The 27,070-nt window shown below is 38.4% G+C and overlaps 1 protein-coding gene across 1 annotated transcript in view; it reads left to right on the forward strand.

Moving 5' to 3' along the window:
• The window catches only part of LOC115431711 (ubiquitin carboxyl-terminal hydrolase 32-like), a 73,377-nt gene that overhangs the window by 5,713 nt on the left and 40,594 nt on the right, over positions 1–27,070 (forward strand). The window contains exon 2 of the mRNA XM_030152334.1: positions 22,728–22,855. Within this exon, the coding sequence (XP_030008194.1) occupies positions 22,728–22,855 (128 nt within the window). The remainder of the gene's footprint in view (positions 1–22,727; positions 22,856–27,070) is intronic.

Here is a 27,070-nt window from a genome sequence, read left to right on the forward strand (position 1 = left end):
AAAAAAGGTTTAAGACATTTAACTGGACCAAAATGGCGATGATGAAAATGACTTGTAAGCTACAATGGAACAAAAATGACAAAACTTGTGAAAGACATAACAAGGCTAAAACACACCTGTAGTCTCCTATTTCGTGAATTAGTGCTTATTTACTTTATTTTATTGATGATAAAGCCAGCTACATTAATACTTTAGTTAATTAAAGAAAAAAGCATTGTGCCCTGAGTTCTTATTCAACATGATAAACAGTGTAAAGGGTTATTTGTCTTTTCAACATCTTCTTTATGGTTGGAATATGACAAATGCTGACCATGCAGCAGAACACTTCAGAAATCTAGATGTATAACACAAAGATTTTCAGACAAAAGATGAAAGAGTTTACTGTATGAATGAGTCTTTGCTCAATTCACTGATTATAATAGCTATTTTTTGAAAACTGTTTGTTCCATACCAATCAGATGACCTCTGTGATGATCCGTAACATTTTTGTCCATAGACTAGCAAATTAGTGTCGCCTGATAATGTCTCAAACTACATGGTTTATGACAGAAGTGACAGTTCGAGGTGTTTCTAAGTGAAGATGAACACACATTCATTTTTATACCTTATTTATACTCTATCAAGGACTGGAATCTTTTGACTTCTGAAAAAATACCTTTTAATAGAATATTTCAACATATGCATGAGCAACATTAAACAAAATAGCAAGTGAGAAATATTTAAATTTACAGATAGGCCTATTTATTTCAGTAGATTAATGTATTACTTATGAAAAGTAGGTACTAAAACACTGTGCATGTATATGTGGGGTGCTGATAATTAGTGGTTGAATGTAGTGATGTTTACGACCCAAACCGTTTCCATGTGTCCATTAGCTAACTTCATGTTCATTTTTCTCCAAGATCATTTGTGTTTCTTGTAATTTCCCACCTGTGGCCATGCTCTGTGGAAGAATATGCCATCCAAATGACATGTGAAGAGGATGACTTACAATACAATGAAATTAAAGATGGATAGGACAGTCTGAATTAAGTGTCCTATTGTCATATTGCACAGCCCTAGGGAAAAAAAACCCTGCTTCAGATTTCCAGAGGTAAAAGTCCTGTTCGTGTGTTATGTAATCAGAGGTGAACATTGACTTCTTTCCTGGCTAATTATTAGTACAAAAAGTTAAAAGGAACAATATTGTGTGCAGAGTCAAAGTCATTTCCCAGTCTTTATCAGGTAGCATGCAAATGCACAACTGTCAAAGTTGTGTATTTAAGTTTGAAGCCGTATAAATAAAATGTTATTGACACTAATATCTGCAGCTATTTCAGTCTCTTGAGTGTTGAGTGGAGCTAATGAGGTTCATTGTATGCGTGTACAAGACGTGTACGACTTTGCTTAACCTTAAGTTTATCATATATGGGTTTATGGTGTATAAGGATTTTCAACAGGCCGTTTTTTACAAAATGCATAATACACAATAGGAAAACTTAGAATATCTAGTGCAATGTTGTGTACAGATAAATTCATAACAAAACTGAGTAATGTTACATTTTCATATGTGTTGTAAATAAATAAGAATAGATTTAGAATGAGCTGATCGCACTGCATGATGGTTTGACTGCACTGAAAAAATGCAGTCGAACTGAAAATCTTTGTCCATGACCCACATATTGCACCATATTCCTGTGAAATTATCTACTGTAATTGTACTTGAGTAATTCTGAGGTTAAGGTTTGCAGAAATGTGTTCTTAAAGGAAATTTACAATAAGGAAATATCATATTCTCTCGAGCAGCTGATTGTAAATATACTACTTGAGCACATTCATTCAGCTAACTCATCTGTGTCCTCGTGGCAGGTGTGAACTCATCTCTGGTTCTTATGAAGTCTTAGGGCCTGATTTACTAAGATCGCAAATAACGGGCGCAGATTTGCTCACTCGTGCTAAAAAATGCATGTGCTATTGATCTGCGTGTCATGGGTGATCAACTAAGATCGTCTGCACAATAACGCACAAAGTATTGGAGACCACCCCTGTTTAAATGAGGATTTTGCGTGCGCTACTGGTTGTTGTCATGGAGACAGTATGTTGGAAAAACTGTTCTGGGATACAGCAGCACTAATGGCAACAGTGTGCCGGAATGATCCAGACACAAGGAAATGTAACGTTGGAGGAGTTTATTCAGAAGGTATTGCATGACTCCTCCTTGTGACTGGACCCAAATCCTCCCCTAGTTCATCTGGAAGTTCTGTAATGGAACTGCTGGGTAGGCGTTGCGTTTCAATTATTTTTTCTTTCGTCATTCCAAAAATGTTGACGCGAGCAGGGCAGATTGGTTCTCTGCGTTGCCTTTGGTTGAGCCTATGCAGTCGCCTCACCACAACTACTGCAGCCAGGTTTGCGCAAAGCTGTGCCAGTTAAAACCTGCCTTTCAGATGTGCTAAGTAGACACAAAATCAGCCACCGCAATCAGTTTCAGGTTTGGTAAATCCTATTCCACGCGCTAAATAAATATTTGCATTTACTCCTCTCAATAATTTTGTGCGTTCTGACAGAAACGCCCATATTGCATATTCATCAAGGCAAACATGCTTAATGGGTTGTGTGAACTAGTTTGACCATTTGAGAAACGCAACCCTTGGTGCGTCCTGTTAGTAGATAAGCTTCAACGTGTTTTTGCACAGTCAAGTTTGCGCATGTTTTTACACGTGCAAACCTTTAGTAAATCAGGTTCATAGTGTTGAGTGGATGTACTGTGTGGAAATTCATTTGTTCAGTGGGAGGCAGCTAACGTCTGCACAGAGAAACCCTGGTTAATCTGTACAGAGTGATAATGTGAATACAGGATAACTCTGTTGACATTATTCTGTGAGTCAGCTGTAGAAGTTATACTGCAGGGTGTAATACGTGTGTAATATAGGGTTAAAACTAGAACTAACTGTGGAAAAGTTTCTTTAACTAAAACTTGAGCATTCAAAAAGTTTTGTTTCATTGCCCAGCCCTATAAGTAGAAATACAACTATTTGTTATGCATCAGTATTTGTTCTCCTGTAGACTTTTTATCTCACTGGCTGATGAGCCATGAGCTATTGTGAAGGTGCTGTGTCTGGTATAATCGCCTTCATATCGTCATCGTTATCTTTGTTAGCAATTTTTTCAAACATCTTCTCTGATGAAACTACTGGTCGGATTCATTTCAATTTTTTTTATGTAGCTTCCTTGGGACAATGTCTACAAAGTTGGTCAACAGTTTTGAGAAATTTAGATTTTTGCATATTTGATGAGTTTTTGAAACGTTAAAAAATTTGCCTTTATTTATAATGGTCCATGTTTTGATGGCTTCTAACATACTCATTGTTATATATATCAATATAGTTACTACTGAGCATTGATAGGAAGTCATATATGGACTTTCATGTCATTTTTTGAGTGCTCCTCCAGTGAAAGTACCATCCACTTCTATTGGGAGATTGATCTCCTGTATGTAGACCACAGGACTCCTACACAACAGCATAACCTGACAACCTCGCAAATTCAACTTGTTATTGATTCTTGATAGAACATGCAGGTGAGATACAGGGCCATTGGTCCTATTTTTTTTCCCAAGAGAGTCCCAGAAACCTTGACAGAATGACTCTGACACTCAGCCCTGTAGCCACCTGAGGACAGTGCAGCCTTGAATTTCTGCTCCACGTCAGCAGACCTTATCATTGGAGGTGACGGACCGTGCTGTTTTGCATTCTCACCTTGTGTTCCCTGTTTTGTGAACGTTCATGTCCGCTCTCGCTACGATGGTTGTCACATGGAAATAAGTTCATGCGCTATAAATACAGCTGTCTCGACAACCAGCTGTATTCTAATGCAGGCCATATAAAATAACTGGTTTCTAAACTTTCTTGCACCTTTGATATTAATTTTAATAGTGTATTTTTGCAGCGACTGTTGCATTGTGGATTGTTTGTAGCATTAATGTCTCTAGGCTAGCAAGGATGTCTATTGATAGTGATTCTTCAGAGTCTGACTGCATTTGAAGTGTTCAGTTAATACACTTTAAGCCACAGGAGTTTGTGTAATGTGTTGTTCTACTGCTGATGAAATACAATTGTGCACAGTGCTACAGTGAGCTATGGTGACTGCAGCCATCAGAACACTGATTTCACACATGCTTTGCTGATGCACTGGTGTAACACGCATTAGAGATCTTGATATGTGTAATTTTGATTGATTGTGAGACTGCAGCGGGCCTCTGTCTATAACAAGACAAGTGAAAGTCAAGCTGTTTAACCCCAGCTACACAGTCAGTTTTAGTATAACTGAATTATTACTCAAACTTATTTTTTCATAAGGTTTTTGCATCATAAATGATTCATTGTAGAGCTGTACTACAGGCCCTGAAGGCACCACTGTAATAATTATGTGATTTAGTAATTAATTAATAATATTATTTATACTAAGAAATCGCTTGAGGTACAAATAATTAAAAACCTGTTGTATCCAATAATGTACCCTCATATCCATTTTTAAATTAAGAAACACATTTCATGAAGTTTGTTCATATAGATTATTTTCACAGTGTTTGAGGTCTTTCCTTTTTCATTCCTCTCACAGTTAGGTTTGTGGCTCCCAAACTTTTCAGATTCAACCCAAAAGACGTTTATTCTGGATCTGAGCTTAAAAAATACATCATGAGTTGCCATAGCTCTACATTTTTATTGACCCTCCTACACTTGTACTTTGAACAAACTGTTTCTAAAGCCTCTTTTAGGGACTTTTTAAATGTCTCTCATTACGTTTTAATCTTGTTGCGTTTGATATATATATTTTTATATTGTTCCACTTTTTACATTGTCTTTCATTTTTTTGTGTCTGTTTACATCATTTGCATTTTGTTGCCTGTTTCACAGTTTTCTTATTGAATATTTCATATAATTTTCATCCTGTTTCACGTTTTTCCAAATTTTCACCTTATGCATCCTTCACATTGTTTGTCTTGTTAAAATCTTTTCCAACTGATGCCTCCAGTCTGCATTTTGACGTTCATAAACTCTTCCAGTGGCCCTTTTATTTAATTAGAAAAATGAATTCACATAATATTGCTACACATTTTCCTCTGCCAGTCTCAACCAAATAAAAATAACTTTGCAATTCATTATGTGAAGCAACCCTAACTTTCCAAAACGGTGTATTTGATAATTGGCTTATTGGAGGGATTTGAGCTAACTACAGTGGGTTTAACGATGAAAATATACCAGTAAACACAGCTTGATGAAACAGACAGCTATTATTTATGTCAAATGTGCCCTGTGCAGATTTTGTTTATGAAGCCTAAGAGGCAAACAGAAATTAATTATCTTTGTATTCCAGTGTTCAATTCCAATGAATGGTTCTTTTTCTTCATCAGGTGTACTGTATGTGTATGATAATGTGATGGTGGTATGGGATGAAATGAACAGAAAAAGACTAATTATCAGTTGTGATTCTTTTTATGGGCAAAAAAAAATTGTGATACAGTGATGGTGAAAACCATAGAGTCACAACATTTTCATAGAACTGTTCAGTGAGCTCCCCCATATTTATGGATGGGGGTTAGGCATCCTGAGGAGTCCACGTTCATCAGGGTTTTCCTTTCATTTGTCACTCTCTGTAGTAATGTGCTTTTAAAAATGACTGGAGTGTTGACTTTTCCATGAGGACTGACTGTAAGCTTTAACAGTTAAGCATCTGATCCGCAGTTGGACAAGCTATTCGGCACTTAATCTGAGAGTTACCCAATCCTTTTGGTCCCAGACTTCTGCCACTGCAGTGAATCAATAACAGTTTAAGACTCTGGAGTAAGAGCTACAAGGGTGTATATTGTCTGCTTCCCTTTACCCTCTGTTCAGCTAGGTGAAGTGAGTCACTCATTAACACACATACCAGTGCACACGGACAATACTGTACTCAGGCCAGTTGTGCTAATACAGACACGTCCTTACTTCAAAAAGCAGCAACCCAGTGTTTTGTTGGATGTGTCTCACGTGTCTTGTCACAGTAGTGTTACAGATGTTGTGCATAGCTGTGGGCCTGCTTTAACCTTATTGTAGTTGCTTTGGTGACTTCTATGTGTGCTGCTGTCACTGCTGCTGTGAGTTATCTGTAATGAAAGAGACCACCGCAAAGTCATGACAGAACTCACATTGGACAAGAGTTTTTTAAAAAAATTATTTATTTTCCTAATCTTGCAGTGTGGTTTTTGATTTCAGTTTAGTTCGAATTTGACAGAAATACATGAATGGTTTGATATTTATTTTGAGGAATTGACTGTAGTTTCAGATTAGGTTTTTTCCCCTCAGCCAACTTCTGGCTTAAGGGGTATTGTAATCGTTTTGTCGTCTGTCTGTCTATCTGTCCGTCCGTCTGTCCATTCAACGACATAATCACATTATCTAAAGAATGCATTGAGATATCTGCACCAAATTAATACTGAGGATGCCTCTTGGCATTGAGCAAAAGCCTATTGAAAATAGGTGACCTTGACCCACTTTTTCAAGGTCAAGTGGCCTTGTACCTTATGCAGTTATAGTACCTGAGTACTTTCAAATATAAATATTTAAGTTTTACACAAAGACAATCTAATCTAAATTATAGGGCAGTAACTTTCAACAGAATCTTACACTATATTTGGCTGAAGGTTATTAAAAGTGTGCAGTATGTTATGTTCTTTGGATTTAGTGTCTGAGGTTTTTGGGTATTATGAGGCTTGATTTGTAGAAATCAAAATGTTTTGACAGCTGTGCTTTCTAATTTTATTTAATTTTTTCAGTTAACAAAAATCGTTTTTCTAAGTCAGATCTGCTATCTGTAGTCACTTGTTTTGGTTTGGTCTTTTAGTTTTCTTTAACTGTAACAACTCTCCACTAAATTTGTCAATACTTAAGTGTTGTTTACATTATCAACAATCTATGATTGTCTTGTATCATAAGGACATACTAGAAGTGTAAGTGTATATTTTAGGTGGAATGTGGAGGTTCCTACCTAACCTGAGGTAACGGTTGTAGTAGCATTATAGGATTTGTTGAATCTATTTCTAAGCAGATCTAGAAAGAAAGTGTTGTTGATGCTTGTCTCATTAAACTGCAGGCTCATGCTGAGCATTTTGATGTCATACCCGCAGGTGAAAAGAGCTTTTTAAGAATAGCACTTCCTGTAAGTCTGTGCCTGGCGCTTCCGTCGACGGCTTGCCATGACTGAAAGGTCACTGGGGGTCATGTGACTTGAGTATTTGTATGCTGCAGTGCTCCAGACGCTTCGGTGCTCCCTCCCTGCTGCTGTGTGTACAGTCTTACTGATAGCAGCAGGGCCCTACTTACTTCATAGGACAGCAAACACTGAATCACAGCTGGAGGCTTTGCCAGCTGCTGCTTTGTTGCCACGTTAATGTAGCAAGGTGGTCTGATGCTAAAAAAGTGCTGTGTGTGTGAGAGAGAATACAGATGTATGTGTGTACAGTTTTAGAAGCAGAGAAAAGCTGAGCATGCAACGATTGTTTTAGTCCCAGAGCATGTCTGAAGACTGAGCATATGCCAAGGCAGTGGCAGATATCAGACCCATTGTTTGCTATGGATTTGGTAGCCATTGCATTTAATGCAGCCCCGTGTCCAAGAATACACCCATTGCATCACTGCTTTACAATACACTGAGTGTTCTCCATTATGTGCACGGCTTTGTTTGGCCTCCACAGTTGTACATCTAATGGAAACAATTTAGCTACTATCAGGCAGCTCTGTTTGGTCTTCATGCTGGCACACTAGCACAGGACACATAGTAAACATTTTCTTTATTTACTGTTTGCGTGCTGAGAAGCTGTGCAGGGATGCGTTGCTGTCACAGCCCTGTACACTGTAAATGAGTGAGATGACTGAAACAGAGGTTTGACAAAAGCATCAGAGATCATACAGCTCTTGGAGTAATCCATATATACCGATTGGGTGTACTGATAGGACATTATTAAAACAGTATCAGCAGGAATCGGCTTTGATAGTGGCTAATGGCTAATAACGTTTCTCGGGCTTCTCATTTGGAATCACTGACAGTGACAAAAGTTAATAGCTAAAAAAATATTGCAAAATTAATATTCCAATTTGACTTTGTATCAATCAGTGATTACTCCTGTTAGAAACTGCTGTGATCATACAGGCTTTTTCAGAAATTGGTGAATATCACTTGAGAATTCACTAAATGTCATGTAGCAAGAATAATTTTAACCTTTAGATGAAACTCAGGCTGACATTCTTGAATACAATTATGCTGCATTTTCACTATGTGGAACTAGCTTGACTTGACTCGGATACCAAATACTATTCCTGGAGACCGTTTCCATTGTAGGATACTACAGACTTGCCAGTACCTGGTCGTCATAGCAATGTGGTGCGTTACTTCCGTGTTGTCTGCTCAGAGAGTCACTTATAAACTCGCTCGTTGTGTGTGGTCTCGTCAAACTCATGCGGAATTTTTACGTAGGACACCAAAGACTGAATCTGCTGACTGAATGGTGCAGTTTTGCGGGCTGTCATTATGTGGATTAACCTACTGATATTTACTGTAAACTTCCATATCTGTTTTTGTAAAACGGCGGGTCACAGAGATGACCAATCAGTGGTCTGCAGTGTTTACACGTCACGTTTTAGTATCTGTTCCCCAGTCCTGGAACCTCGGTGGAGGTGATACCAAAAAACTAGCACCGGGTACCAGATTCCAGGTCCTTTTTCGTAATGGAAACGGAAAAACGCCGAGTCGAGCCGAGCCAGTACCACGTAGTGGAAACGCGGCATTAGTGTATCGCTTATTGTACTTAGGATGGAGTAAATGAACAGATCACATCTATTTCTTTGTTTGGACACTTTGCTGAACCCAGGCCATAACACTGCCCCCACAGGCTTGTACTGTATTCACTAGGCATGATGAGCAATCACTTCATCTACCTCTTCCCACCCTGATATGCCCATCACTCTTCCATTGAAACAGTCCAGTCTTTATGCTCTCTTTCTAACTGATGGCTGTTATACTCCAGCCCTGTAGTATTAAGTATATACCAAGTGTATTCCATCTGTCTGTCGTGTCTGTCCGAGATTTTTGTGCAGTGCACAGTTTGACTGAATTCCATTTTTTTTTTTTTTGGTGGTTTATGAATTTTTAACAATTTAAACCCAGAAAATTTGTTTGACTGATTTCTCCAGGACTGTTCACCCTGTTCAGCAGACAAAGTGTGATCAGATTTAAAGTCAAGACTTGGACAAAATATGTTTGTTTGTTTGGTGTGACTGAACTACCCAAAAAGGCAAGTAATTTAGTTGAACCTAGTTTGCAATTGTCTTTAATTCAAAATTCAATATTAGATAATTAAATAGTAAGAGTTGTGCAGTGTTAATAATAAGCTCTGCCTACCTTTTCACTTGTTGAATTGAGAAGGTACTCACGGCATCATTTAGGAAGCCCAGGTAAATGAAATGTATTAAAGGGTGCAGTAATTATCTAAGGGAAGTATTTTACCCATTTGCTTATTTAAGTCCTGGTGATGACTGTTTTTGTGGTTTTTTTTGGCAGGCAGTGCAGTGTCGCTTGTGTTGTTTTTAGTGCAACGTGTTTCCTCTGCTCAGAGTGCTCTTCATCACAAGCATGGCTCAGTGTTCTGGTCATCTTATTAGTAACTTGTTATTATATTTACACAGAGCCTGGAGCAAAGAGCATGTCAGTGACAGCTCACTATCTTTTCTTATTTCATTACATTGTTGCATCAGTTTTGTTGGCTCCATTTTCATTTAACTTTGATATACATATTCAGAAGTATAAGGCCTACTTCATACCAATGAAAAAAAATTAATTTTCTTAACCTGTCGCCTAATTTCTGCAGTGTTATTCATAGTCTGTGTTCCTTTTTTATTGTATATTTTGATAGATGAGTGTTTTGGAGACATCGTGTGTGGCTTTGGAATACCTGTTGGGGAAAATTTGGTTTCTTGCCATTAATTTAGTATAGCTTATTTCTTTATAAAATTTGTGTGTTAAACATATCATATGTCTGTGAGGGCTTTGCAATTCACGTTTATGACACATTGTTAAATATATTGCCTAGTGTTGAAGTGGTGAAAATAGTGTGATAGTTGCTGTGTGTGTGTGTGTGTGTGTATATATATATATATATATATATATATATATAATATATATATATATATATATATAGTATTGTATATATGTATATGCATAAATAATAAATAAAAAAAAAAATATATATATATAATATATGTATATGGTGTGTATGTATGTATGTGTGTGTGTATATATATATATATAATATATATATTATATATATATATTATATAATATGTATATGTATAAATATAATTCTGCTGGGTGGATACAAACTGTGTCAGTAAGTCAGTCATCTCTCCGTGCTGTCTGACAGCTGAGTTGATGGAAGGGAATTTCCACCTGAATCTGCCTGCTCCTGCTCTGTGGAATGTCTGTAAAGTCAGGCCTTTGCTTTTCACCTCTTTTTCAGCTATTCAGCACCAGTTACCCCAAATGTCTTCACAAATATGGGCATCCAGCACAGAGCTGTTCTGAGTAGTGGGTTAGGTGGCACACAACACATATCTCCATTGTGCTCCTGGATTTTCTTTTTTCAGTGGCCTCATTGCTCTTTCAGTCTTGAAACTTACAAACTAACAGAAATTCCTATTTTTCGTCACTGTATCTGCTTTGTTTTCGTTAAATGTTGAGCATTAAATGTCAGTTGGTCATGTTATGCACCCTTCCTCTGCTTATGGTTGAATGGCACCCTGGGGAAAAATAGCACCCCGTTTATGGCCTTTTGGTGACACAATTTGTTCGATTATAGTTTTGTAGATTCAGAAATTAGAAGTTACTATCTATGTAATGTAGGACTGCAACTAACAGTTACTTTCATTGTTCATTAATTTTTTGGTTATTTCTTCAAATAATTCATTAATTGCTTTGGTCTGTAAATTGTCGTAAAATGGTGAAAAGCTGTTTCTCAAAGGCAAGACGACACCGTCATGTTGTTTGACACAATCCTAAGATAGTCAGTTAACTGTCACAGAAGAAGAAAGAAAGCAGAAAATATTAGCATCTAAGAAATTGGAATCAGAGGATTTGATTGTCCTCACTTTTTTGTCTTTTGAAAATGAACCAAACAGATTATTGATTGCAAAAATTGTTGATGGATAATTTAGTAACTGTCAGTACATTTTCTGATGGTCATTGTAGCTCTAAATGTCAACGGGCTTGTGCTTTATCTACAAAACTCAAAGCAACCAGTAATTTAAATTAAATGTTTTTTTTTTCTTTTACTACCAATAAACAGCTGTTCTTTATAAAGTGTCCTATTAAAATTGTATTAGTTTTAAACTACAGTAGTGGCATAAATGAAAAGAAAAGGACAAATCGTTATCAACAGTCAGTTGTAGCACAGTTAACCATCCACTCGACCACGACGGCCCTAACTGAGGCAGGTTTCATGTCTGATTCTTGTGCTCATTCAGTTTCTTTTCCAATCACACACTGCTTCTCTTCACTGTGGAGAGTGGGGTTGTTCCTGCTAGAACACCACCCTGCATTAAAGGACAGCTTTGGGGCTGTGTCTTTGGCGTTTGGTCCTTGCTGATGGACGGTTAGCTGAGGATGAGCTGTCAGCAGGCTGTCCATTAACCACTGTAGCACTGTGGAGACTGAGGCTGCACAGGGTTCATGTGAGTGAAGTTATGCACTCCGATAATGAGCCCTTCGACCGCGCCCCTTGGCTGCATCTTATTTATGATACATGCACAACATGCTCAGATGCATCACCAAACAGCTGCCATAGACGCTTGATTAATGGATACAATGTGGTTTTCATGCAAAGTCGGTGTTGGCTTGTGCTGTAGCCTGTTAATCATAATCATGTCATTTGATGATCATATTTAGTGTCATGCGGCACCTCGCTGCTATTTTAGGAGTTGTAAATATTGTCCTCATCGATGGTTTGTACAGGTCTGAATGTTTGTGTGAAAGCAGCAGTCTGTTTACAGATGTGGAACTTCTCCAAAACACTGAAAACCAGCTGTGCAACCAGTTTGAGATAAATGAATCCATGTGAGATTCTACAACTGGTGATTCAACAGGCTGAGTGAGTGGAACAAAAACTTTAAGTTGCAGCTTGCATACATGCTTAATGTACCTTATACATCAAATGAAATGATGATCATGAAATGTTTCTGTATATCAGCCAACACTAACTAGGCTAATAACTTAAACGTACACAAGATGAAGATGAGAAAAATTTCATGACTGGATTGATATTTACTGGAATTTTATTAATTTATTTTATTTTTTTATTTTTTTTTGGATGAGATCTAAAAAACCACCCAGAACATACATAATGCTAAGGAGATCTGTGCTTGGTTTATTAACTGATTGAGCTCTCTGTGTGTCTTTCATAAGTGTGTATCGGCTAAAATTTCCTTAGGGGGTCAAATGAGTGGCCATTTTTGTCAAAAAAAAAAAAAAGTAAGAAATGCAGAGAACTGTGTTGAAATAATGCTAATCCATTTGTGCACAGACTACTGATATTATTTGACAGTGGAAGCTCTATTTTCATAAATATTGGATTTGGAATGGCACGTGTATGTGAAAACTTTTGCTGGTGGACGAACGTGACATTACCCATGATGCTCTGGTCAGTACCAGTACTTTATTAGGAATAAACTTATAGACTTACTATTGCTAATTCTCCTCTTATTCATAAATGTTAGTATTGTGGATCTAAAACAATCCCAGCTGACACAAAAACACTAAATGTGTCAGTGGACGGATGTGACATGGTTGTTGTGGATCCCATCATACTGATGCTCTGCAGCCACGTCAGCGTTTACACTAATGATCCCTGTGCAAAAACTAGGATCACAATTATTTATTCTATAGTTTATCATCAGACTAAAGAGGAAATAAACAGTATAGAATTGTTATTTCTTTATAAAATGCTTGGCGTAACATAAGCAGGATGGATCAGCACCATACTCCATATTGCACCCTGTAAAAATAAAACGTGATATGTCGGGTATAATCTTGTAAGACAAATTGGGGAAACTAGAAACTAGACTTGGCAACATCACTAATTTGTCAGTTGAATTTAAGGGAGGGGTCCATTTTAACACCCAAATTTGACATGACTGGCTTAACAAAGTGTGATAAGGAACCCAGGTCAATAAGAGAAGTGTGACTAGAAACACTAGGGCCAAAAACCATAACTTCTGATTTATCTTAGTAAAGATTCAGAAATTCAATGACATCCAAGATTATTCTACACTTTTCATTATAGATATACCAGGCCTAATTCTTTTTTAAGTTAACAGTCGGCCCTATTACATGTTGAACAGTTGAACATTCATCTTTAATGCAAGTGTTTAAGGACTTGGAGATGGGTATTACACACCCAAAATGTCCATGTGCCGTTTTCAACACTTCAGCTCTAAACTCGGTAGGAACCATAACCTGAAATACAGCTTCACCCCATCAAATCACCTTCACATCCACTTACCAATCAACAGCTCATCATGAACAAAATAACCCTGAGCACCATCTCCAATTTGGTCATGTGGCACAATCATTGACGGGGTTGTGTCGTCCGTCCGCCCCCCCCCCCCCCCCGAAGGATGGAATTCATGCAGCAGAAGTAGGGATGTTAAAATCAAGGGGGTTCACAACCCCCCCCCCAAGTACCACACATTTTTTTCAGGCATGAGGGGGTGCCAGTACGCTGATGATGCCGTTAGTGGGGTTGGTTCACGAAAAGGTTAAGAAACCCTGGCGTGGACTGAAAGCCAAGGGTTTTCAAGTGTATGCATGTTATGTTTATCATTTATCATCACATTTTTAGCCTATTTGGATATTTGTGTAACTGATATGACACTAATAAAATGGATATATTGGCAAATAGGCAAATATCCATGTTTCAGAAGTTATGACAAGCAGAAATCTGCTTTTTTGTCTTAAAAATGACAAACAATTGATCCATTTTCTGAATAGGAGCAGATTTTCCAATATCAGAAATGTTTGCTAATCCAGACAGTGAGCTGTTACAACCTTCCATAAGCACAGTTCAGCAGGTTTTGTGCTCTGTAAGAAAGGAGTTTTGGCTTCAGATAACAGAGGCTTTTAGAGGAGGAAGGAGTTCTACTTATTGTCTTGTGAATCCGTTCGGCTGCTACCTTACATGACACAAGGGTGCTGTGTTTTCTCTTGGTGGAACTGTGTGGTGTGCTGTGCTGATCCACGTGTGTGATTGGCTGCCCGCAGGGCTGCTGAAGCCTCTGATTCAGCACTTAAGCTATTAATCACTTTCACACAACAGCAAAATAAGCCACCTGCTCATAGATAGGGTGGTCACAATGATGAATTTTTCATTGGTGATTAATTGGTGATTAATATATTTTTTTCCTGCTCATTTCATTTTATTTCATGTCACAGTTATTGTTTATTGTTGAATGTGAATTTAACCCTTATCTTAGTAATAATAATGGATTTTCTATAGTGCTTTTCAAGGCACCCAAAGCACTTTACATCATTGATCTGTTGTTCATTCACTCTCACATTCACACTCTGGTGGTGGTAAACTACATTTGTAGCCACAGCTGCCCTGGGGCATACTGACAGAAGCCTGGCTGCCAGTTTGCGCTGAACAGCCCCGCTAACCACCACCAAACAAAAATCTTGAAATGATTTTAACAATCTGCTTGGTATATGAATAGTAACTCAAATAGACAAAAACAAAGCTGAAGAATCCAGATAGTTTCTTTCTTGTTTTAAACAATTCTATCCTGTTGAGCCATACATTTCACAAGTGTTGTCGTCTTCTGCTTCTATGGTTAAGTAGAAAAGATGACTACCTTTTAATGAGCTAAGGCCAAAACAGGGCATATTCTCGTCATCTACAAAAGCAATCAAGTCCGATTGGAAGTTAAGTAACTCAAGATGAACAGATGATGGTGCTGATTGATGCCTTTAAACTGTGGCAGATGAAGGGTGGTGAGAATGAGTCAAATACAAAAGATGAGCAATGATGTGGAAGTAGGGATAAAAATATGACATTTGTGTTGGATTCATCCAGCTGTTCCTGTTGAGGTGAATGTGACAGATGTACACTTAGACAGGGTTCAAGATTATGTCAGACTGGCTGCTTCTCAGATGTTTTTTTGCTTCAGCATTTCATTCACACCTGGACGCTGACACAGTCCTGCTGTGGTCTGCTGCCCACTGTGGGTGTGATTAATTCAAAGTGCTGGGTCTTGTTGTCTCTTCCATGATGGAGTTGCTAATATTGCTGTGCATCACCACCCAGTTGTTTTAATGGAGCACAGTGGGGGTGATTTGGACAGCTGTTGTACCTGGAGCACAGAAACAAGGGACTGCACATGGATCGGGATAATAATGTTGCTGTTGTTATCCATCATCGATTGCCCATGGATTACTCACTGTTAATGAGTTTTCCTCCTTTCTACTGTGTGGCATCTGTCTGTCCTTAGTAACAAACAGCTGTACCTATGCTTTGCTTTGTGTAAAACCTCCAGTTGACTTTGAGTCTGACTTTTCTCTTTTTTTTTCCTTCCCTTTTCTCCCTGGGAGCCATCATCAGACGCAGCAGTCACTCCTTGTAATTCAATTGTCTCTGTAACCATGTGAGCAATATTTGCTTTCCTACTCATACAGGCGTTTAATAACTCCATAACTGCCCTCATTCGTCTTCACAGAGGTGTTGTGTTGAAGATGAACCTCAGAAACAAAGTGACTTTTAATGAGCCCGTAGAGCAACAAAGAGTTGGTGCAAACCATAACTTCATAACAGTGATGATTGATATGATGGAGTTACTGCGCATGTGGTACAGGAAAATGGCCTTTTCTTGTTTGGTCATTGGCAAGGGCAGTTCTGTGTGGACCCTTTGAATCTGCATAAATGCTAATTTTGTGACATTGCAGTTTATGTGCTCAGTGGACACATTTATTTTTGCACTTTTAATATCTCGCAAATAAAATGCTTCATTCACATGTGTACAGTTCTTTTTCTACTTCATTAAACTGGTTTGATATGGAAGACTGGACCCAACTGGTATACCAGATTTACTACAAGGTTTCTGCTTTCAGTGAAGAGATACAGATGAGCACCCTCTCCACCCACACACTGGACAGACAACAGAGCACCCTTTTCAAACGGACAGTTACAGCTGTGCTGTGGAACAGACAGATACAGGAAAATATTTTCTGCCACATTTTATTTCACTCTACATAACTCACTCCCATCTGATGTCTTTGGCCATAACCTATTTGTACTTAATGTAATTTTGCACCTTCCAATACTGAGCATTACAGTTTAGTTTGCACCTTACAGTTTTTATTTTGGTACGTTACAGTTAGTATACAGGTTTTACCCAGATCTTTTTTTATACTTCTATTTATTATATACAGTGTGTTAGTGTTTGCTCTTGTGTTCTTTTTTTTTTATTATGTGTCATGCTGTTGCACTGTAATTTCGCAGTTTGGGATAAATAAAGTACATCTATCTATCTATACATCTATCTATCTATCTATCTATACATCCATCCATCCATACAAACAACTGAGTGAATGAATTGAGACTGTCAGAGCCTGTGAATGACAGTGTAGTGACTCCAACCCTTATGGTGGTAATAATGCACCTCTATACTGATTTGACAACTGCCCATAGGAGGAGGCAGTGGTAAAGTGGCAATGTCTCCAGTGCTGGCATAGCTCCAGTAAGAATGGATATGCAGTTTAATGTGGCATTGTAATCACTTTTGAGACAATTTCTTTTCCTGTTTCCATGCTGCTCATCTACATTTCTTTTGCTCTCCTCTTTTGTCCTATTCAAATCCAATACATTGCAGTGTTGATACAGTGTTAGTTTTCTTTGACACTGCCATATCACATCATTCTCACCTAAAAAACATATGAACTTTCTTACTTTCTTCTTAAGTTTAATACGATCTTCATGTTATCTCTTCAGCCCCAGTAAACTCCTCCTGTCTACTTGCAGCTCTATTTGTAACATAATGTAATGTAACATGATTTTCATTAGGTTGACTGTGGTATTGCTCATTTGTCGTGATGGTGTCTACATCAAGTTTCTGATGTAGGACACCATTTAATGTGACACAGACTGTCATAATGATAAATGATGGTGCAGCCAGTCTGAATCACTTTATCCAGTTTAAGCTTGACCGGACCAGCAAAACTGGAAATTGGTGAAACTGTAATGGGGAGAAAAGGTATAAGTATTTACATCACTAAATTAATTATCCTGTTATGTATTCGGTTATGTCACAGCTTTTAGCCAATGCTTTGTCCATGATGGGCTTATTAATAAGAACTCAGCTTTGACTGCTATCATTCCACTTCATTATTAACAGAGGAACTGAAATATGCTTCTGTATGTTTTTTCATAAATAAACAATGTGGACGATACATTGAAATGTTTGATTGTGCAGTTAAGGATTTTTATTGCAGTCAAACTTCTTCCTACAGCCTAAGCTCAGACTTGTTTGTTAGTTGCTATATGACATATCCAGTGAACCTTTAACTTCTGTTTTAGCTTCACTCAAGCCTTCCTTACAGTGTGTAAAGTAGTGTGTATACAGAACAGATACAATGTACCTCTGTGCAGGTCACCTCCACCTTTGCATGATCTAATCTAAGGGTCTAATAACAGTAAAATCACTATGCTGATAGCTTGCCATCACAGAATCATGTAAATTATCCACTGAAGTGGAGATGTTTTCAACACCAGCCTCCTTACATCATTCCCATTGCACTTTGCCCCACCTCTTAAATTTGCTTCACAGTGCGTGAACTCAACTGGAGCAAATGATGACGTTTTGAAATGTTATTTAAAGGTGCGGAAGACTTTCGTGACAATTTCGAAGTGCCATCCACCATAAATAAAACCATGTGTTTACATGCAGAGCCGGGAGGTAACTCGGGCATCTTCTGAATTTTTTGTCTTGACATGCATTGTGGGAAATGGAGGCTCGTGCTGCCGCTGCAGGGAGGTTCATGCAGCCTCAACGCAACTCTCTGACAAACCGAGTGGTCTGCCAGTGTTTTCACATCACATTTTTAGTATCTCTTCACCCGTTTTGGAATCCTCGGCTGAGCAAGTACTAAAAAAATTGTACCGGGAAGTAGATTCCAGGTTCTTTTATGTAATGGAAACACAAAAAGGTTGAGTCAAGCTGGTACCATGTAGTGGAAACGCGGCATTAGTCAAACGTAATATACACCTGAAGGCTGAGGAATGTACAATATTCGAAAGCCCCAGAGGAGTGCAGGCTATGACTCCCACACCAGACACCATCACTGCACCTGCAGCAGCCGGCAGCTCCTCACCTACAGCCAGCTTTGGGGGAGAAGAAATGGCGTAAAAAAAAACAAAAAAAACAATCAGTGTGGTGCGGGCTCAGCTCTTGCCAGAAACAGCAGATATGTTGGTGTTCCTGAGAAAGAACTGTTGAACATGTGCAGTACAGTTCATGCTAGAGGGAGTGGTTGTTTTAGTTTGTAATACTTTAGTTTGAAAAATGTTATATATGTTATATTTATTTGAAAGTTATTTGCCCTCCCCCCACACACTTTTCTCAAGTTTTATGTAATGTTATTTCACTTCTGATGTTGTGAAATATCGGAATTCAGAAGTTTTTTACAATTTTTTTTAATAGACAAAATGACTTTAATCACCACACATACACACAAAAAGTACAGAAAACAGGCATCGTTGTATACCGGTACTGGTTCCCAGGAACCGAGTATTGGTACCATATCGGTTTAAATGTGAAAGGTAGCCCTCATTACCCAGAGGGCCTCTTCTACAAAGACGACTTCTTAAGAGCAGACTCAGCTGACAGCCAGAAGTGTTTTGACAGTAACCAAACTGAACTGATGTAAGAGACACACATCAGACTGAGCCATGTGAGTGGTTAATGGTTACTGTAGGGAGGAAAAGGTCACTGGGCCAAGAAACGTGTACCTCTGATGGATCTGATTTGAAGGGGCCCTAGAATTGTGTGTGTATACAGGTATGTGTTATTGCTTTACTTTGAAATCATAAACTAAACTGCTAGCATGCATGTGACAGGTGGGACTTTAAATGGATGTATTACTCTTCAATCTCTGCACATCCTGCCTGTCTCATTCATCTTTCCTTACTGATTTAGCTTTTTAGTCATATCAGTGCACTTGAGTATTTTAGCCTAGAGCTATGTCTGGCTGCTTCCTCCTTACCTTTGAAGTCTGAATATACTTTTGTTACATCACAGCTTTGGTCTGGATACAGTTTTCTGCCCTTTCTTTTTCTATGAAAGCAATGAAGTGTAGTAGCCTACTAATGTGGCCTTTAAATAAAGCTCATACCTCTGTATTGGCAGGATCTTCCTTGGTGTGTAATCATTAGTTTGCCTTAAGGTGTTGCCACCCAGCATATGTCTATGGCCACATGGAGTGTGTTGCCCTCTACAGGCTGGTATCAGTATATTTCAAAATCAGACATACCCGATCCAAAGTTAATGTCTGTGTCCTAATAACTAAAGGTTCACTCAGTACTGGACAGTTCCTGCAGCTCGGTCGTAGAAGGCTGCAATTAAGCCATTAACTGTGATTATTTAAATTCTTAAAAGATTCTTCCCAATATCGCTCATCTGTATTAAGAAGCTGATATTTGATGTGTTTGCTGAGTTAATCGATTATTAGAATAATTACTGGCAGTCAACTGCAACAATTAGACAATAAAATAACACATCATACATCCAGTGGTTTCTGCTTAGTGACTTTTACATTAAAATAGCAGTTGTCTGTATTAAGGGACTTTGACTCCAGCCTGGTTTATGCCTGCTTTCAGTTTCCAGATGAAAACTCACTGCAGCACAATGCAGATGATACAGCTGTATCTGGAAAGCTCCATGAGTGTTTGATGTGTTCATAGAGATAATAAAGCGGTGTGCGTTTGACTGCAGCAGCAGAGCAGCAACCAGGTGGGACTCCATCATAGTGTCAGTGCTCTGAGTTTGAGTGGGAGCCTTTAGCGGAGTGTAGCGCAGGACCTAAAGCCCCAGTTTCACTGTGTCTCAGCAGGATCTGCTTTTGTACTCAAGCAAAGGGCATCCACCTAAAACTATCTATTCTTTTGAGCAATTTAACAACAGAATAAAAAAGTGTTGGCAATTTTAAATGTCAAGCAAACACACATTAGCATCAGTGTCATTTAGTGCTATGTATATGTTTGATGACATGAATAAATGTAAATAAAAATGTCTTCAGGTTAGATTTTTTTAGGGAACTGTCTGTACAAAGTACAATGTATATGGAGGTTGCCTGCACTTGTTCAAACATCACTAATAGTAGGGGTGTAACGGTGCACTCGTTTGTACTGAACCATTTCGGTTCGAATCGGATGCCTTCGATACAATACAGAGGTATACCGTATAAATACATGTAGCCTATGTGAAGAACGCAAACACTCAGGAAGCAGGGTGGCTGCAAGCAGAACCCATGTGCATGGTTTCCTCTATATACATTCTCAGCGCCGCTGCAAAAACACACACAGAAAAAAAAAAAAAAAACACTTGGCTGGGGTGCCAATAAGGAGGGGTAAACATGACAACAGAGAGTATAACAGAGGCGCAGAAGCTGGGTCGGATGTTCAAAGTGTGTTAAGTTTCACTTGGGTTTCACTGGTTTCCTTCACTTTACCTAAATGTATCGGAAATGTCTCGAACTGAAGACCCCTGTACCGAAAACATACTGAACCAAAATTTTTCTGTACCGTTACACTCCTAACTAACAGTGACACTGTATGTTGACCCCATGGTGGGTAGGGCATGAAAGGTCATAAACACCAACTGCCTTTTTTATCGGCAATGCAAGGGGTCATTTTCACTCATCTTGAATAAGCAAACGGTGCCGGATTGACGGTTGTAATGAACACCCGCTGTCCAAAGGGAGGCTTTTTCATTGGTTGGCTGGTTTAGCTGATGACCTGCCCCCATGAAGTGCTCTTAAGTCACTGAAATGTTAATGGTGTCTTTGAAATTTTAGTTAAGTGTGTTTTACATGGACCTTAATATTCCATAGATGATTATAATAGCTCAGCCTTACGCAGTTACTACACTCAGAGAGTGGCCTGATCCAGCCCAATTGGAAGGAATTAAAGAGGGGTGTTCAATGCAAAAGAGTAATCCGGTTACTTGGACGGAATGAACATATTCTTTTGCACATCTTTCCCCACATGGTTGTAATTAGTTGGTGTGACAAGTTTCCATTAGGTGGCAGAGTCAAGGCAGAAGCACATCAAAATGGATTTGTGTGATACAAATCTTTTCTTTTGTGGAGACCTTAAAGATTTTGAGATTGGTAAATGCCTTTATGGTCAAGAGGCTTGAAGTGATTGTTCAAACAAGTGTTTGAAAGACGAAATGAAGCTGAAAAAAGACACTAAGTAGAACTGCTTTGTGGATCCAAAATTCTACTTGGAGAAAGTACTTTGTGGCATCTGAAGGCACATCTTACTGGACATTTATTCGAGCTGGAATCTCTTATCAGAATGATTTCAGTTGGGTTGAAGAAATATTATCCCTGTAAGCAGCTCCTGAAGTAAGTCCTTATCAGCAATTAAAAAGTACAAAAGTCCTTTTAGTAGGATTAGTAAAACACAGTGGAGCTGAGATACTGTGGCTGCATTAGCTGATTGGCATCAGCTGTTTGCTTCGTGCTGCATCATTAGCTCGGTCATCAGCTGATCAGACACCAGCTGACTGTCATATCCACTCACGTTCACAACATCACTCTCTTACTCTACCCGCAAGGATATCTCTGCCAAATCTACCAGTATCAGTATTATCATGAAATCCTATTATGTAATGTAGTACTGGTATGAACTGAAGTTTTAGGATCATTCATTACTATTACCTGCAGCGGATTAACGGTTCACATATCAGCTCTTGACTGACCTTGGGGTGGCTTGTTGATCATTTATCTGCAATGTGGAGTTGATCTGTTTTACTCATTAGTCATCTGTGTCCACAGCAGCGATACGGTGTTGATGAGTTTGAAATCATTTACATTTTCCATATTTGACCTAATGAAGTGTAAATACATTAATTTCTGTACTTTACCTTTGTGTAACCAGGTGGGTCAATCATGAACCATTTCTTTTGACGACCTGGCCAAAAGAGAGGAGTCGGATGCAAGACAATAAATTAACACCTAGGGCTGTGACTTATGGCCAAACATGGTGTTGTGAAAAAATGTTCAGTTCCAAGTGAATGATTGAGAAAACAGATGGTTGATTTGTTTGTGAGTTATTTGAAAAAGGCAGACAGAATATTTGGTTTTGTGATTTATTCCTTACATTGTTCAAAATATTTAGTTTGGTTTAACTTTTCTGTGTTTTTTTTTTATTTTTTAAACTATTCTTTATTATAAGAACATGATGAACACCCATGCAGTGAGTATTTTACAAATCTAGAGGTAGAATATTCAATACTGTAATGTGCACCAACTAAACTGAAAATTAAAACAAACCCTGAAGACAAGAGAAAAATGTACATCAAATAAAGTATAATTATAACAATATAAAATGATAATGTGATCAATATGTGTTAGATAACTGTCTTGATATTCTTGTCTTTCTGTTTTTTCAGTCACTGATGTGGAGTTGAAACGGCTGAAGGATGCCTTCAAAAGAACCAGCGGTCTCTCCTATTATATGACCCAGCAATGCTTTTACAGAGAAGTACTGGGAGATGGAGTTCCCCCTAAAGTAGCAGAGGTAAGCCGTGTCACGCCAAGTGCAGTTAAATCGTAGGACGATTGCCTCTTCTGTTTCAGTGGCAGCCTGCACAGCAGACACCTTTTGACTTTTGCCAAGTTAGTTCTAGTACTAACACAAGTACTAACATCAAACTGAAGCATTAAGCCAAATGAAGATTAGTGCCAATATGATGAAGTTTGATGTGGAACTAATGGCTAGTAGCAGAGGTGGGGATCAGGGGAGCAGGGACACAGAACAGGTTGGTAGATTAATAATAACCTGAAAAGAATTACCATCCAGTCCCCTTACTCGTGTGCCTCTGACAGTCATGAACTGTTTTCTTATATGAAGCCCAGACAGTGTCAGAATGGGCAGACACAACGTTATACTTCTGAGATGCTCTCTGTGGGGTTTGAAGGCATGCAAATGATGGAAACAAAACCACACTAGAACCATAACAGGGCTCAGCAATAAGGCTTGCTGCCCACTTACTTGAGGCAAATAAAATGCCACGTAGGGCAAGTAGCTGTAGAAACTGAAATGGAAGAATAAGCAGATGGTTTTTATAAAGGTGATGATGGAAGTAACTGAGCCATGCACTCAGCTAGAACTTGATCTCTTTTCTTTCCTGTCTCTGTTGAGAGTTGCACATGCAATTAAAGCATGACAATCAGTCTCAGTTTTTGTTAACTGCTGTAACTATATGCAAGCAAATTAAGACAGTTGAGGCAAGTAGATTTCTGAGCCACATGCTTCACCAGGGATGTAGGAAACAGACACTAATGCTAAAACCTATAGTTTCAGTGCAATTGTAGTGAGTTTAATATGGATAACAGGTTTTAGTTATATTTTAAGGAATTGAATGGTGTTGGCCTTTTTTTTCTAGGTATAATGGGCAACCCCTTTTTTTATTACGGAAAATGGTAGGATGAAAGTATATACATCAGATATGTTTGATTAATCTGCAGTGTGCGTCAGTTCAATTGTCTGTTGTTTTTATTGAGAGACAAGAAAACCCTGATCACTTTACAAGTCCCTTTTATAACTGCTGTTGTCATGTCACAGTGGAACAATAATCCTTTCCAAAGCTTTACTCTATAGACATAGTAATTTTTGGTTTACCCCCATGTACCCACTGAACCAGTGTTTTATGTAAAACACCTCCACTGCAGTAGAGAAAAGGAGTGCAGCGTGGCTGTAGACACCAGATTAAGGGCTGTTTGCAGTTGTTCCGTACAGACAGCAGACACACACCTTCTTCTTGGAGCACATCGCTGTGGTCAGTGTTAGTCATCCTGTCCATCCCCCATCTGCAGCACACACACAAACACTTCTGCAAGTCTTCAATCAACACTGCTGCATGTGTCTTCTCCTTCGTTTCTCTCAGCATCTCTCCTCTTCTTCCTTTGCTTCGGTCACCATGGCAGCAGTTACTGTGGTGACAGCGGTCCAGATGTAAGGTTATCGCAGGTCTGTTCAAACAGAAACAAGGCTGCTGCAGATTCTGACACTTCAAAGAGAGGGAGCCCAATCAGCCAGCCGAGATGCAGAAACGTTCCTGTTTAATGTGCTGAAATCTCAGCAACACACAGCCCAAAACCATATCTTCTTTTGATAATTTGTTTGTACTCTGATGATGGTCTTTCAGAGCAGATACATAATGATTCTATGTACTGGATAAAAATAGAATCAGTGTTTCACATGCAAGACAGCTTAGATTTTGCTGCCCTGCTGTTATCACTGAATTAGGGGAGATTTGCACATCTTCTTTGTAGTCTAGAAGGGATGGATCAAACAGGCCATTTTTCCATGAATCATACCAGTTTAAATTGATGCGGTCTTGTGGTGTCTTATAGATTCAGTTTTAAATGAGTCCATCGCAAAATACACAAAGAAGTTTGTGTAAAATTATATGAAATGATATCAGATGTCCAATCACCTGAAAAGCAAACGATATACTCATGCTGCTTTTGTGCATTTAATCTCTGTTTTGGCTCGTAGCCTTATCCTCATGTCACTTATGAGAAAGACATCTGTAGAACTCATGGAACCATTCAGAGAGAGGATTTTTTTTGTTGGATTTTTTTGTTGCAAAGGTCTGTTCTTATATTAATCTGATGACCAGTCAGTGGTAGGGATGCGCCCCTTGTTGCATTGCCAACAGTCTGACAGATATATGTGAAGCAATTATCAGTGCAATACAGTATCATTTACCGTGAATGTGATTCAGCATAAATTGACTTAGCTAGAGTTAGGTGAATTAATACTTTGGTTTCAAATAAGAATAAATGATTAGTGAGCATTTAAGTGACATTTACCAACAATCAGTATCAACACAAGTTATAGTTAATATTGAGGTTAACCCACTTGATTATCCCTGTATGGAAATTAGGGCTATGCAGTTTACCCATCCTAATACACACAGCACCTAACATTAGCAATAGCAACTAGCATTAGTACTTAGCACATTATGAGCAGTAAGCTGCCTTTGAACTCCAGATCATTATCAGTATCCTGGGTAAGGGCACTGACAGGAGGAATTAACTTATATGTACTTGTTTTTGATTTATCATAAATATATATAAATTACACTTACAATTTTATCGCACCTACGATTATGTAGATTGAGTTTCAGAGTGTCAACATTTGAGGGGAGAGGTGCAGGGTTGTTATTATATCTGCCTACTAATAAATATATATTAGAATACATCAGATTTTACTGATGCAGACATGTTAGAAAGGCTGCATCCTGAGTTAATCCCCAATCAAGCATCAGGGTCTTTGCTGCTTACACTGGCATCGGTGCACAAATGCAAATCAGTGAAGCTTACTCATTAATTGCCTAACCTTTTTTTTTTTTTCTTCAAACATTTCATAGTGAAAACAATTAATTGATTAGTCTTCAGACTAAATGGCAGGAGATGATGAAAACCATCCGTTGCTCTGGGAAAGCACAGGTAGTCAGTGGAGCAGTGAGTCTGTTCTGGAGGTGGAGGCAATTTAGCTACATTTAGCTGACTGTTGTTCAACATTCATTTACAAAGATAAGAGTATGTTTCAAACTGTAGGTGCGACTTTTGTAAATGCAAACTGACTGAATCTTAGACAGAAGATGTGTGCTTTTTACATTTCAGGATTTGAAGTCAAACTGTCCAACGTCTTTGCCTGACATCTCTCTGGCAGGGAAAAGTCAGCCAGAAGGAAAAGTCCCTGAGTGACGGCTGGGTGGGTGGGGGCAGACTGCTAGCTCTGCATGGCTTAGTTGACCTTCTTTGGGGTTTTCCCAGACGTTCTGGTTGGATTTAGCTGTCAGACACCGAAAATCATGTTCATACATTGGGTGCTGCAATGAGAATGTGTGACGATGTGGTGATTTGGAAAAACACCGACAGAACACAGTATTGTTGACCTGAAATAGTGTGACAGAGACAGTAGCTTTTAAAATGACAATTTCTCTGTTAAACAGTTTCTGTCTCTTTGTGCTTTTGACATTGTGACAGGTGTCATGCTGCCGTCCCACCAGGGAAATAAAAACACTGTCAGATGGATTGAGAGTGGCATAAAAGGCAATGTATTTTTATATCAAATTTCAACATCTTAGACAACAGGTGTAAAACATGCGGCCCGGGGCCAATCTGGGCCGCCAAAGGGTCCAATCCAGCCCGTGGGATGAATTTGTGAAATACAGAAATTACACTGAAGATATTAACAATCAAGTGGTGTCAAAATCATTTAAATTCAGGTTCCACATCTCAAGTGGGTCATAGCAGTAAAACATTATCATAATAACCTTTCAGCAATGACAACTGCAAATTTTGTCTTTGTTTTGGTGAAAAAAAATTAAATTACATGAAAATGTTTACATCAACAAACTATACTTTTACAAAAAATGTCAATAACCTGAACAATATGAATAACCTGAAATGTCTTAAGAGAAATACATGCAATTTCACCAGTATTCTACCTGTTACTAAATGTTGTGTGTAATTGTAATGTAAGTTGTAATGCACATGTGTAAATGATAAACTGATAAACTGAGGCAGAATATATTTAAAAATACTTTTGTTTTTCTCAAGACATTTGAAGTTGTTCATATTATTCAGATTTTTAAGGAAGCTTTGTAGATGTAAACATTATCATAATATAATTTTACTTTTTTCGCTGTTATCATTTTTACTGGTCCGATCCACTTGAGATCATATTGGGAAGAATGTGGCCCCTGAACTGAAATGA

The sequence above is a fragment of the Sphaeramia orbicularis genome, chromosome 13, assembly GCF_902148855.1.
Source record: "Sphaeramia orbicularis chromosome 13, fSphaOr1.1, whole genome shotgun sequence".
NCBI lineage: Eukaryota > Metazoa > Chordata > Actinopteri > Kurtiformes > Apogonidae > Sphaeramia > Sphaeramia orbicularis.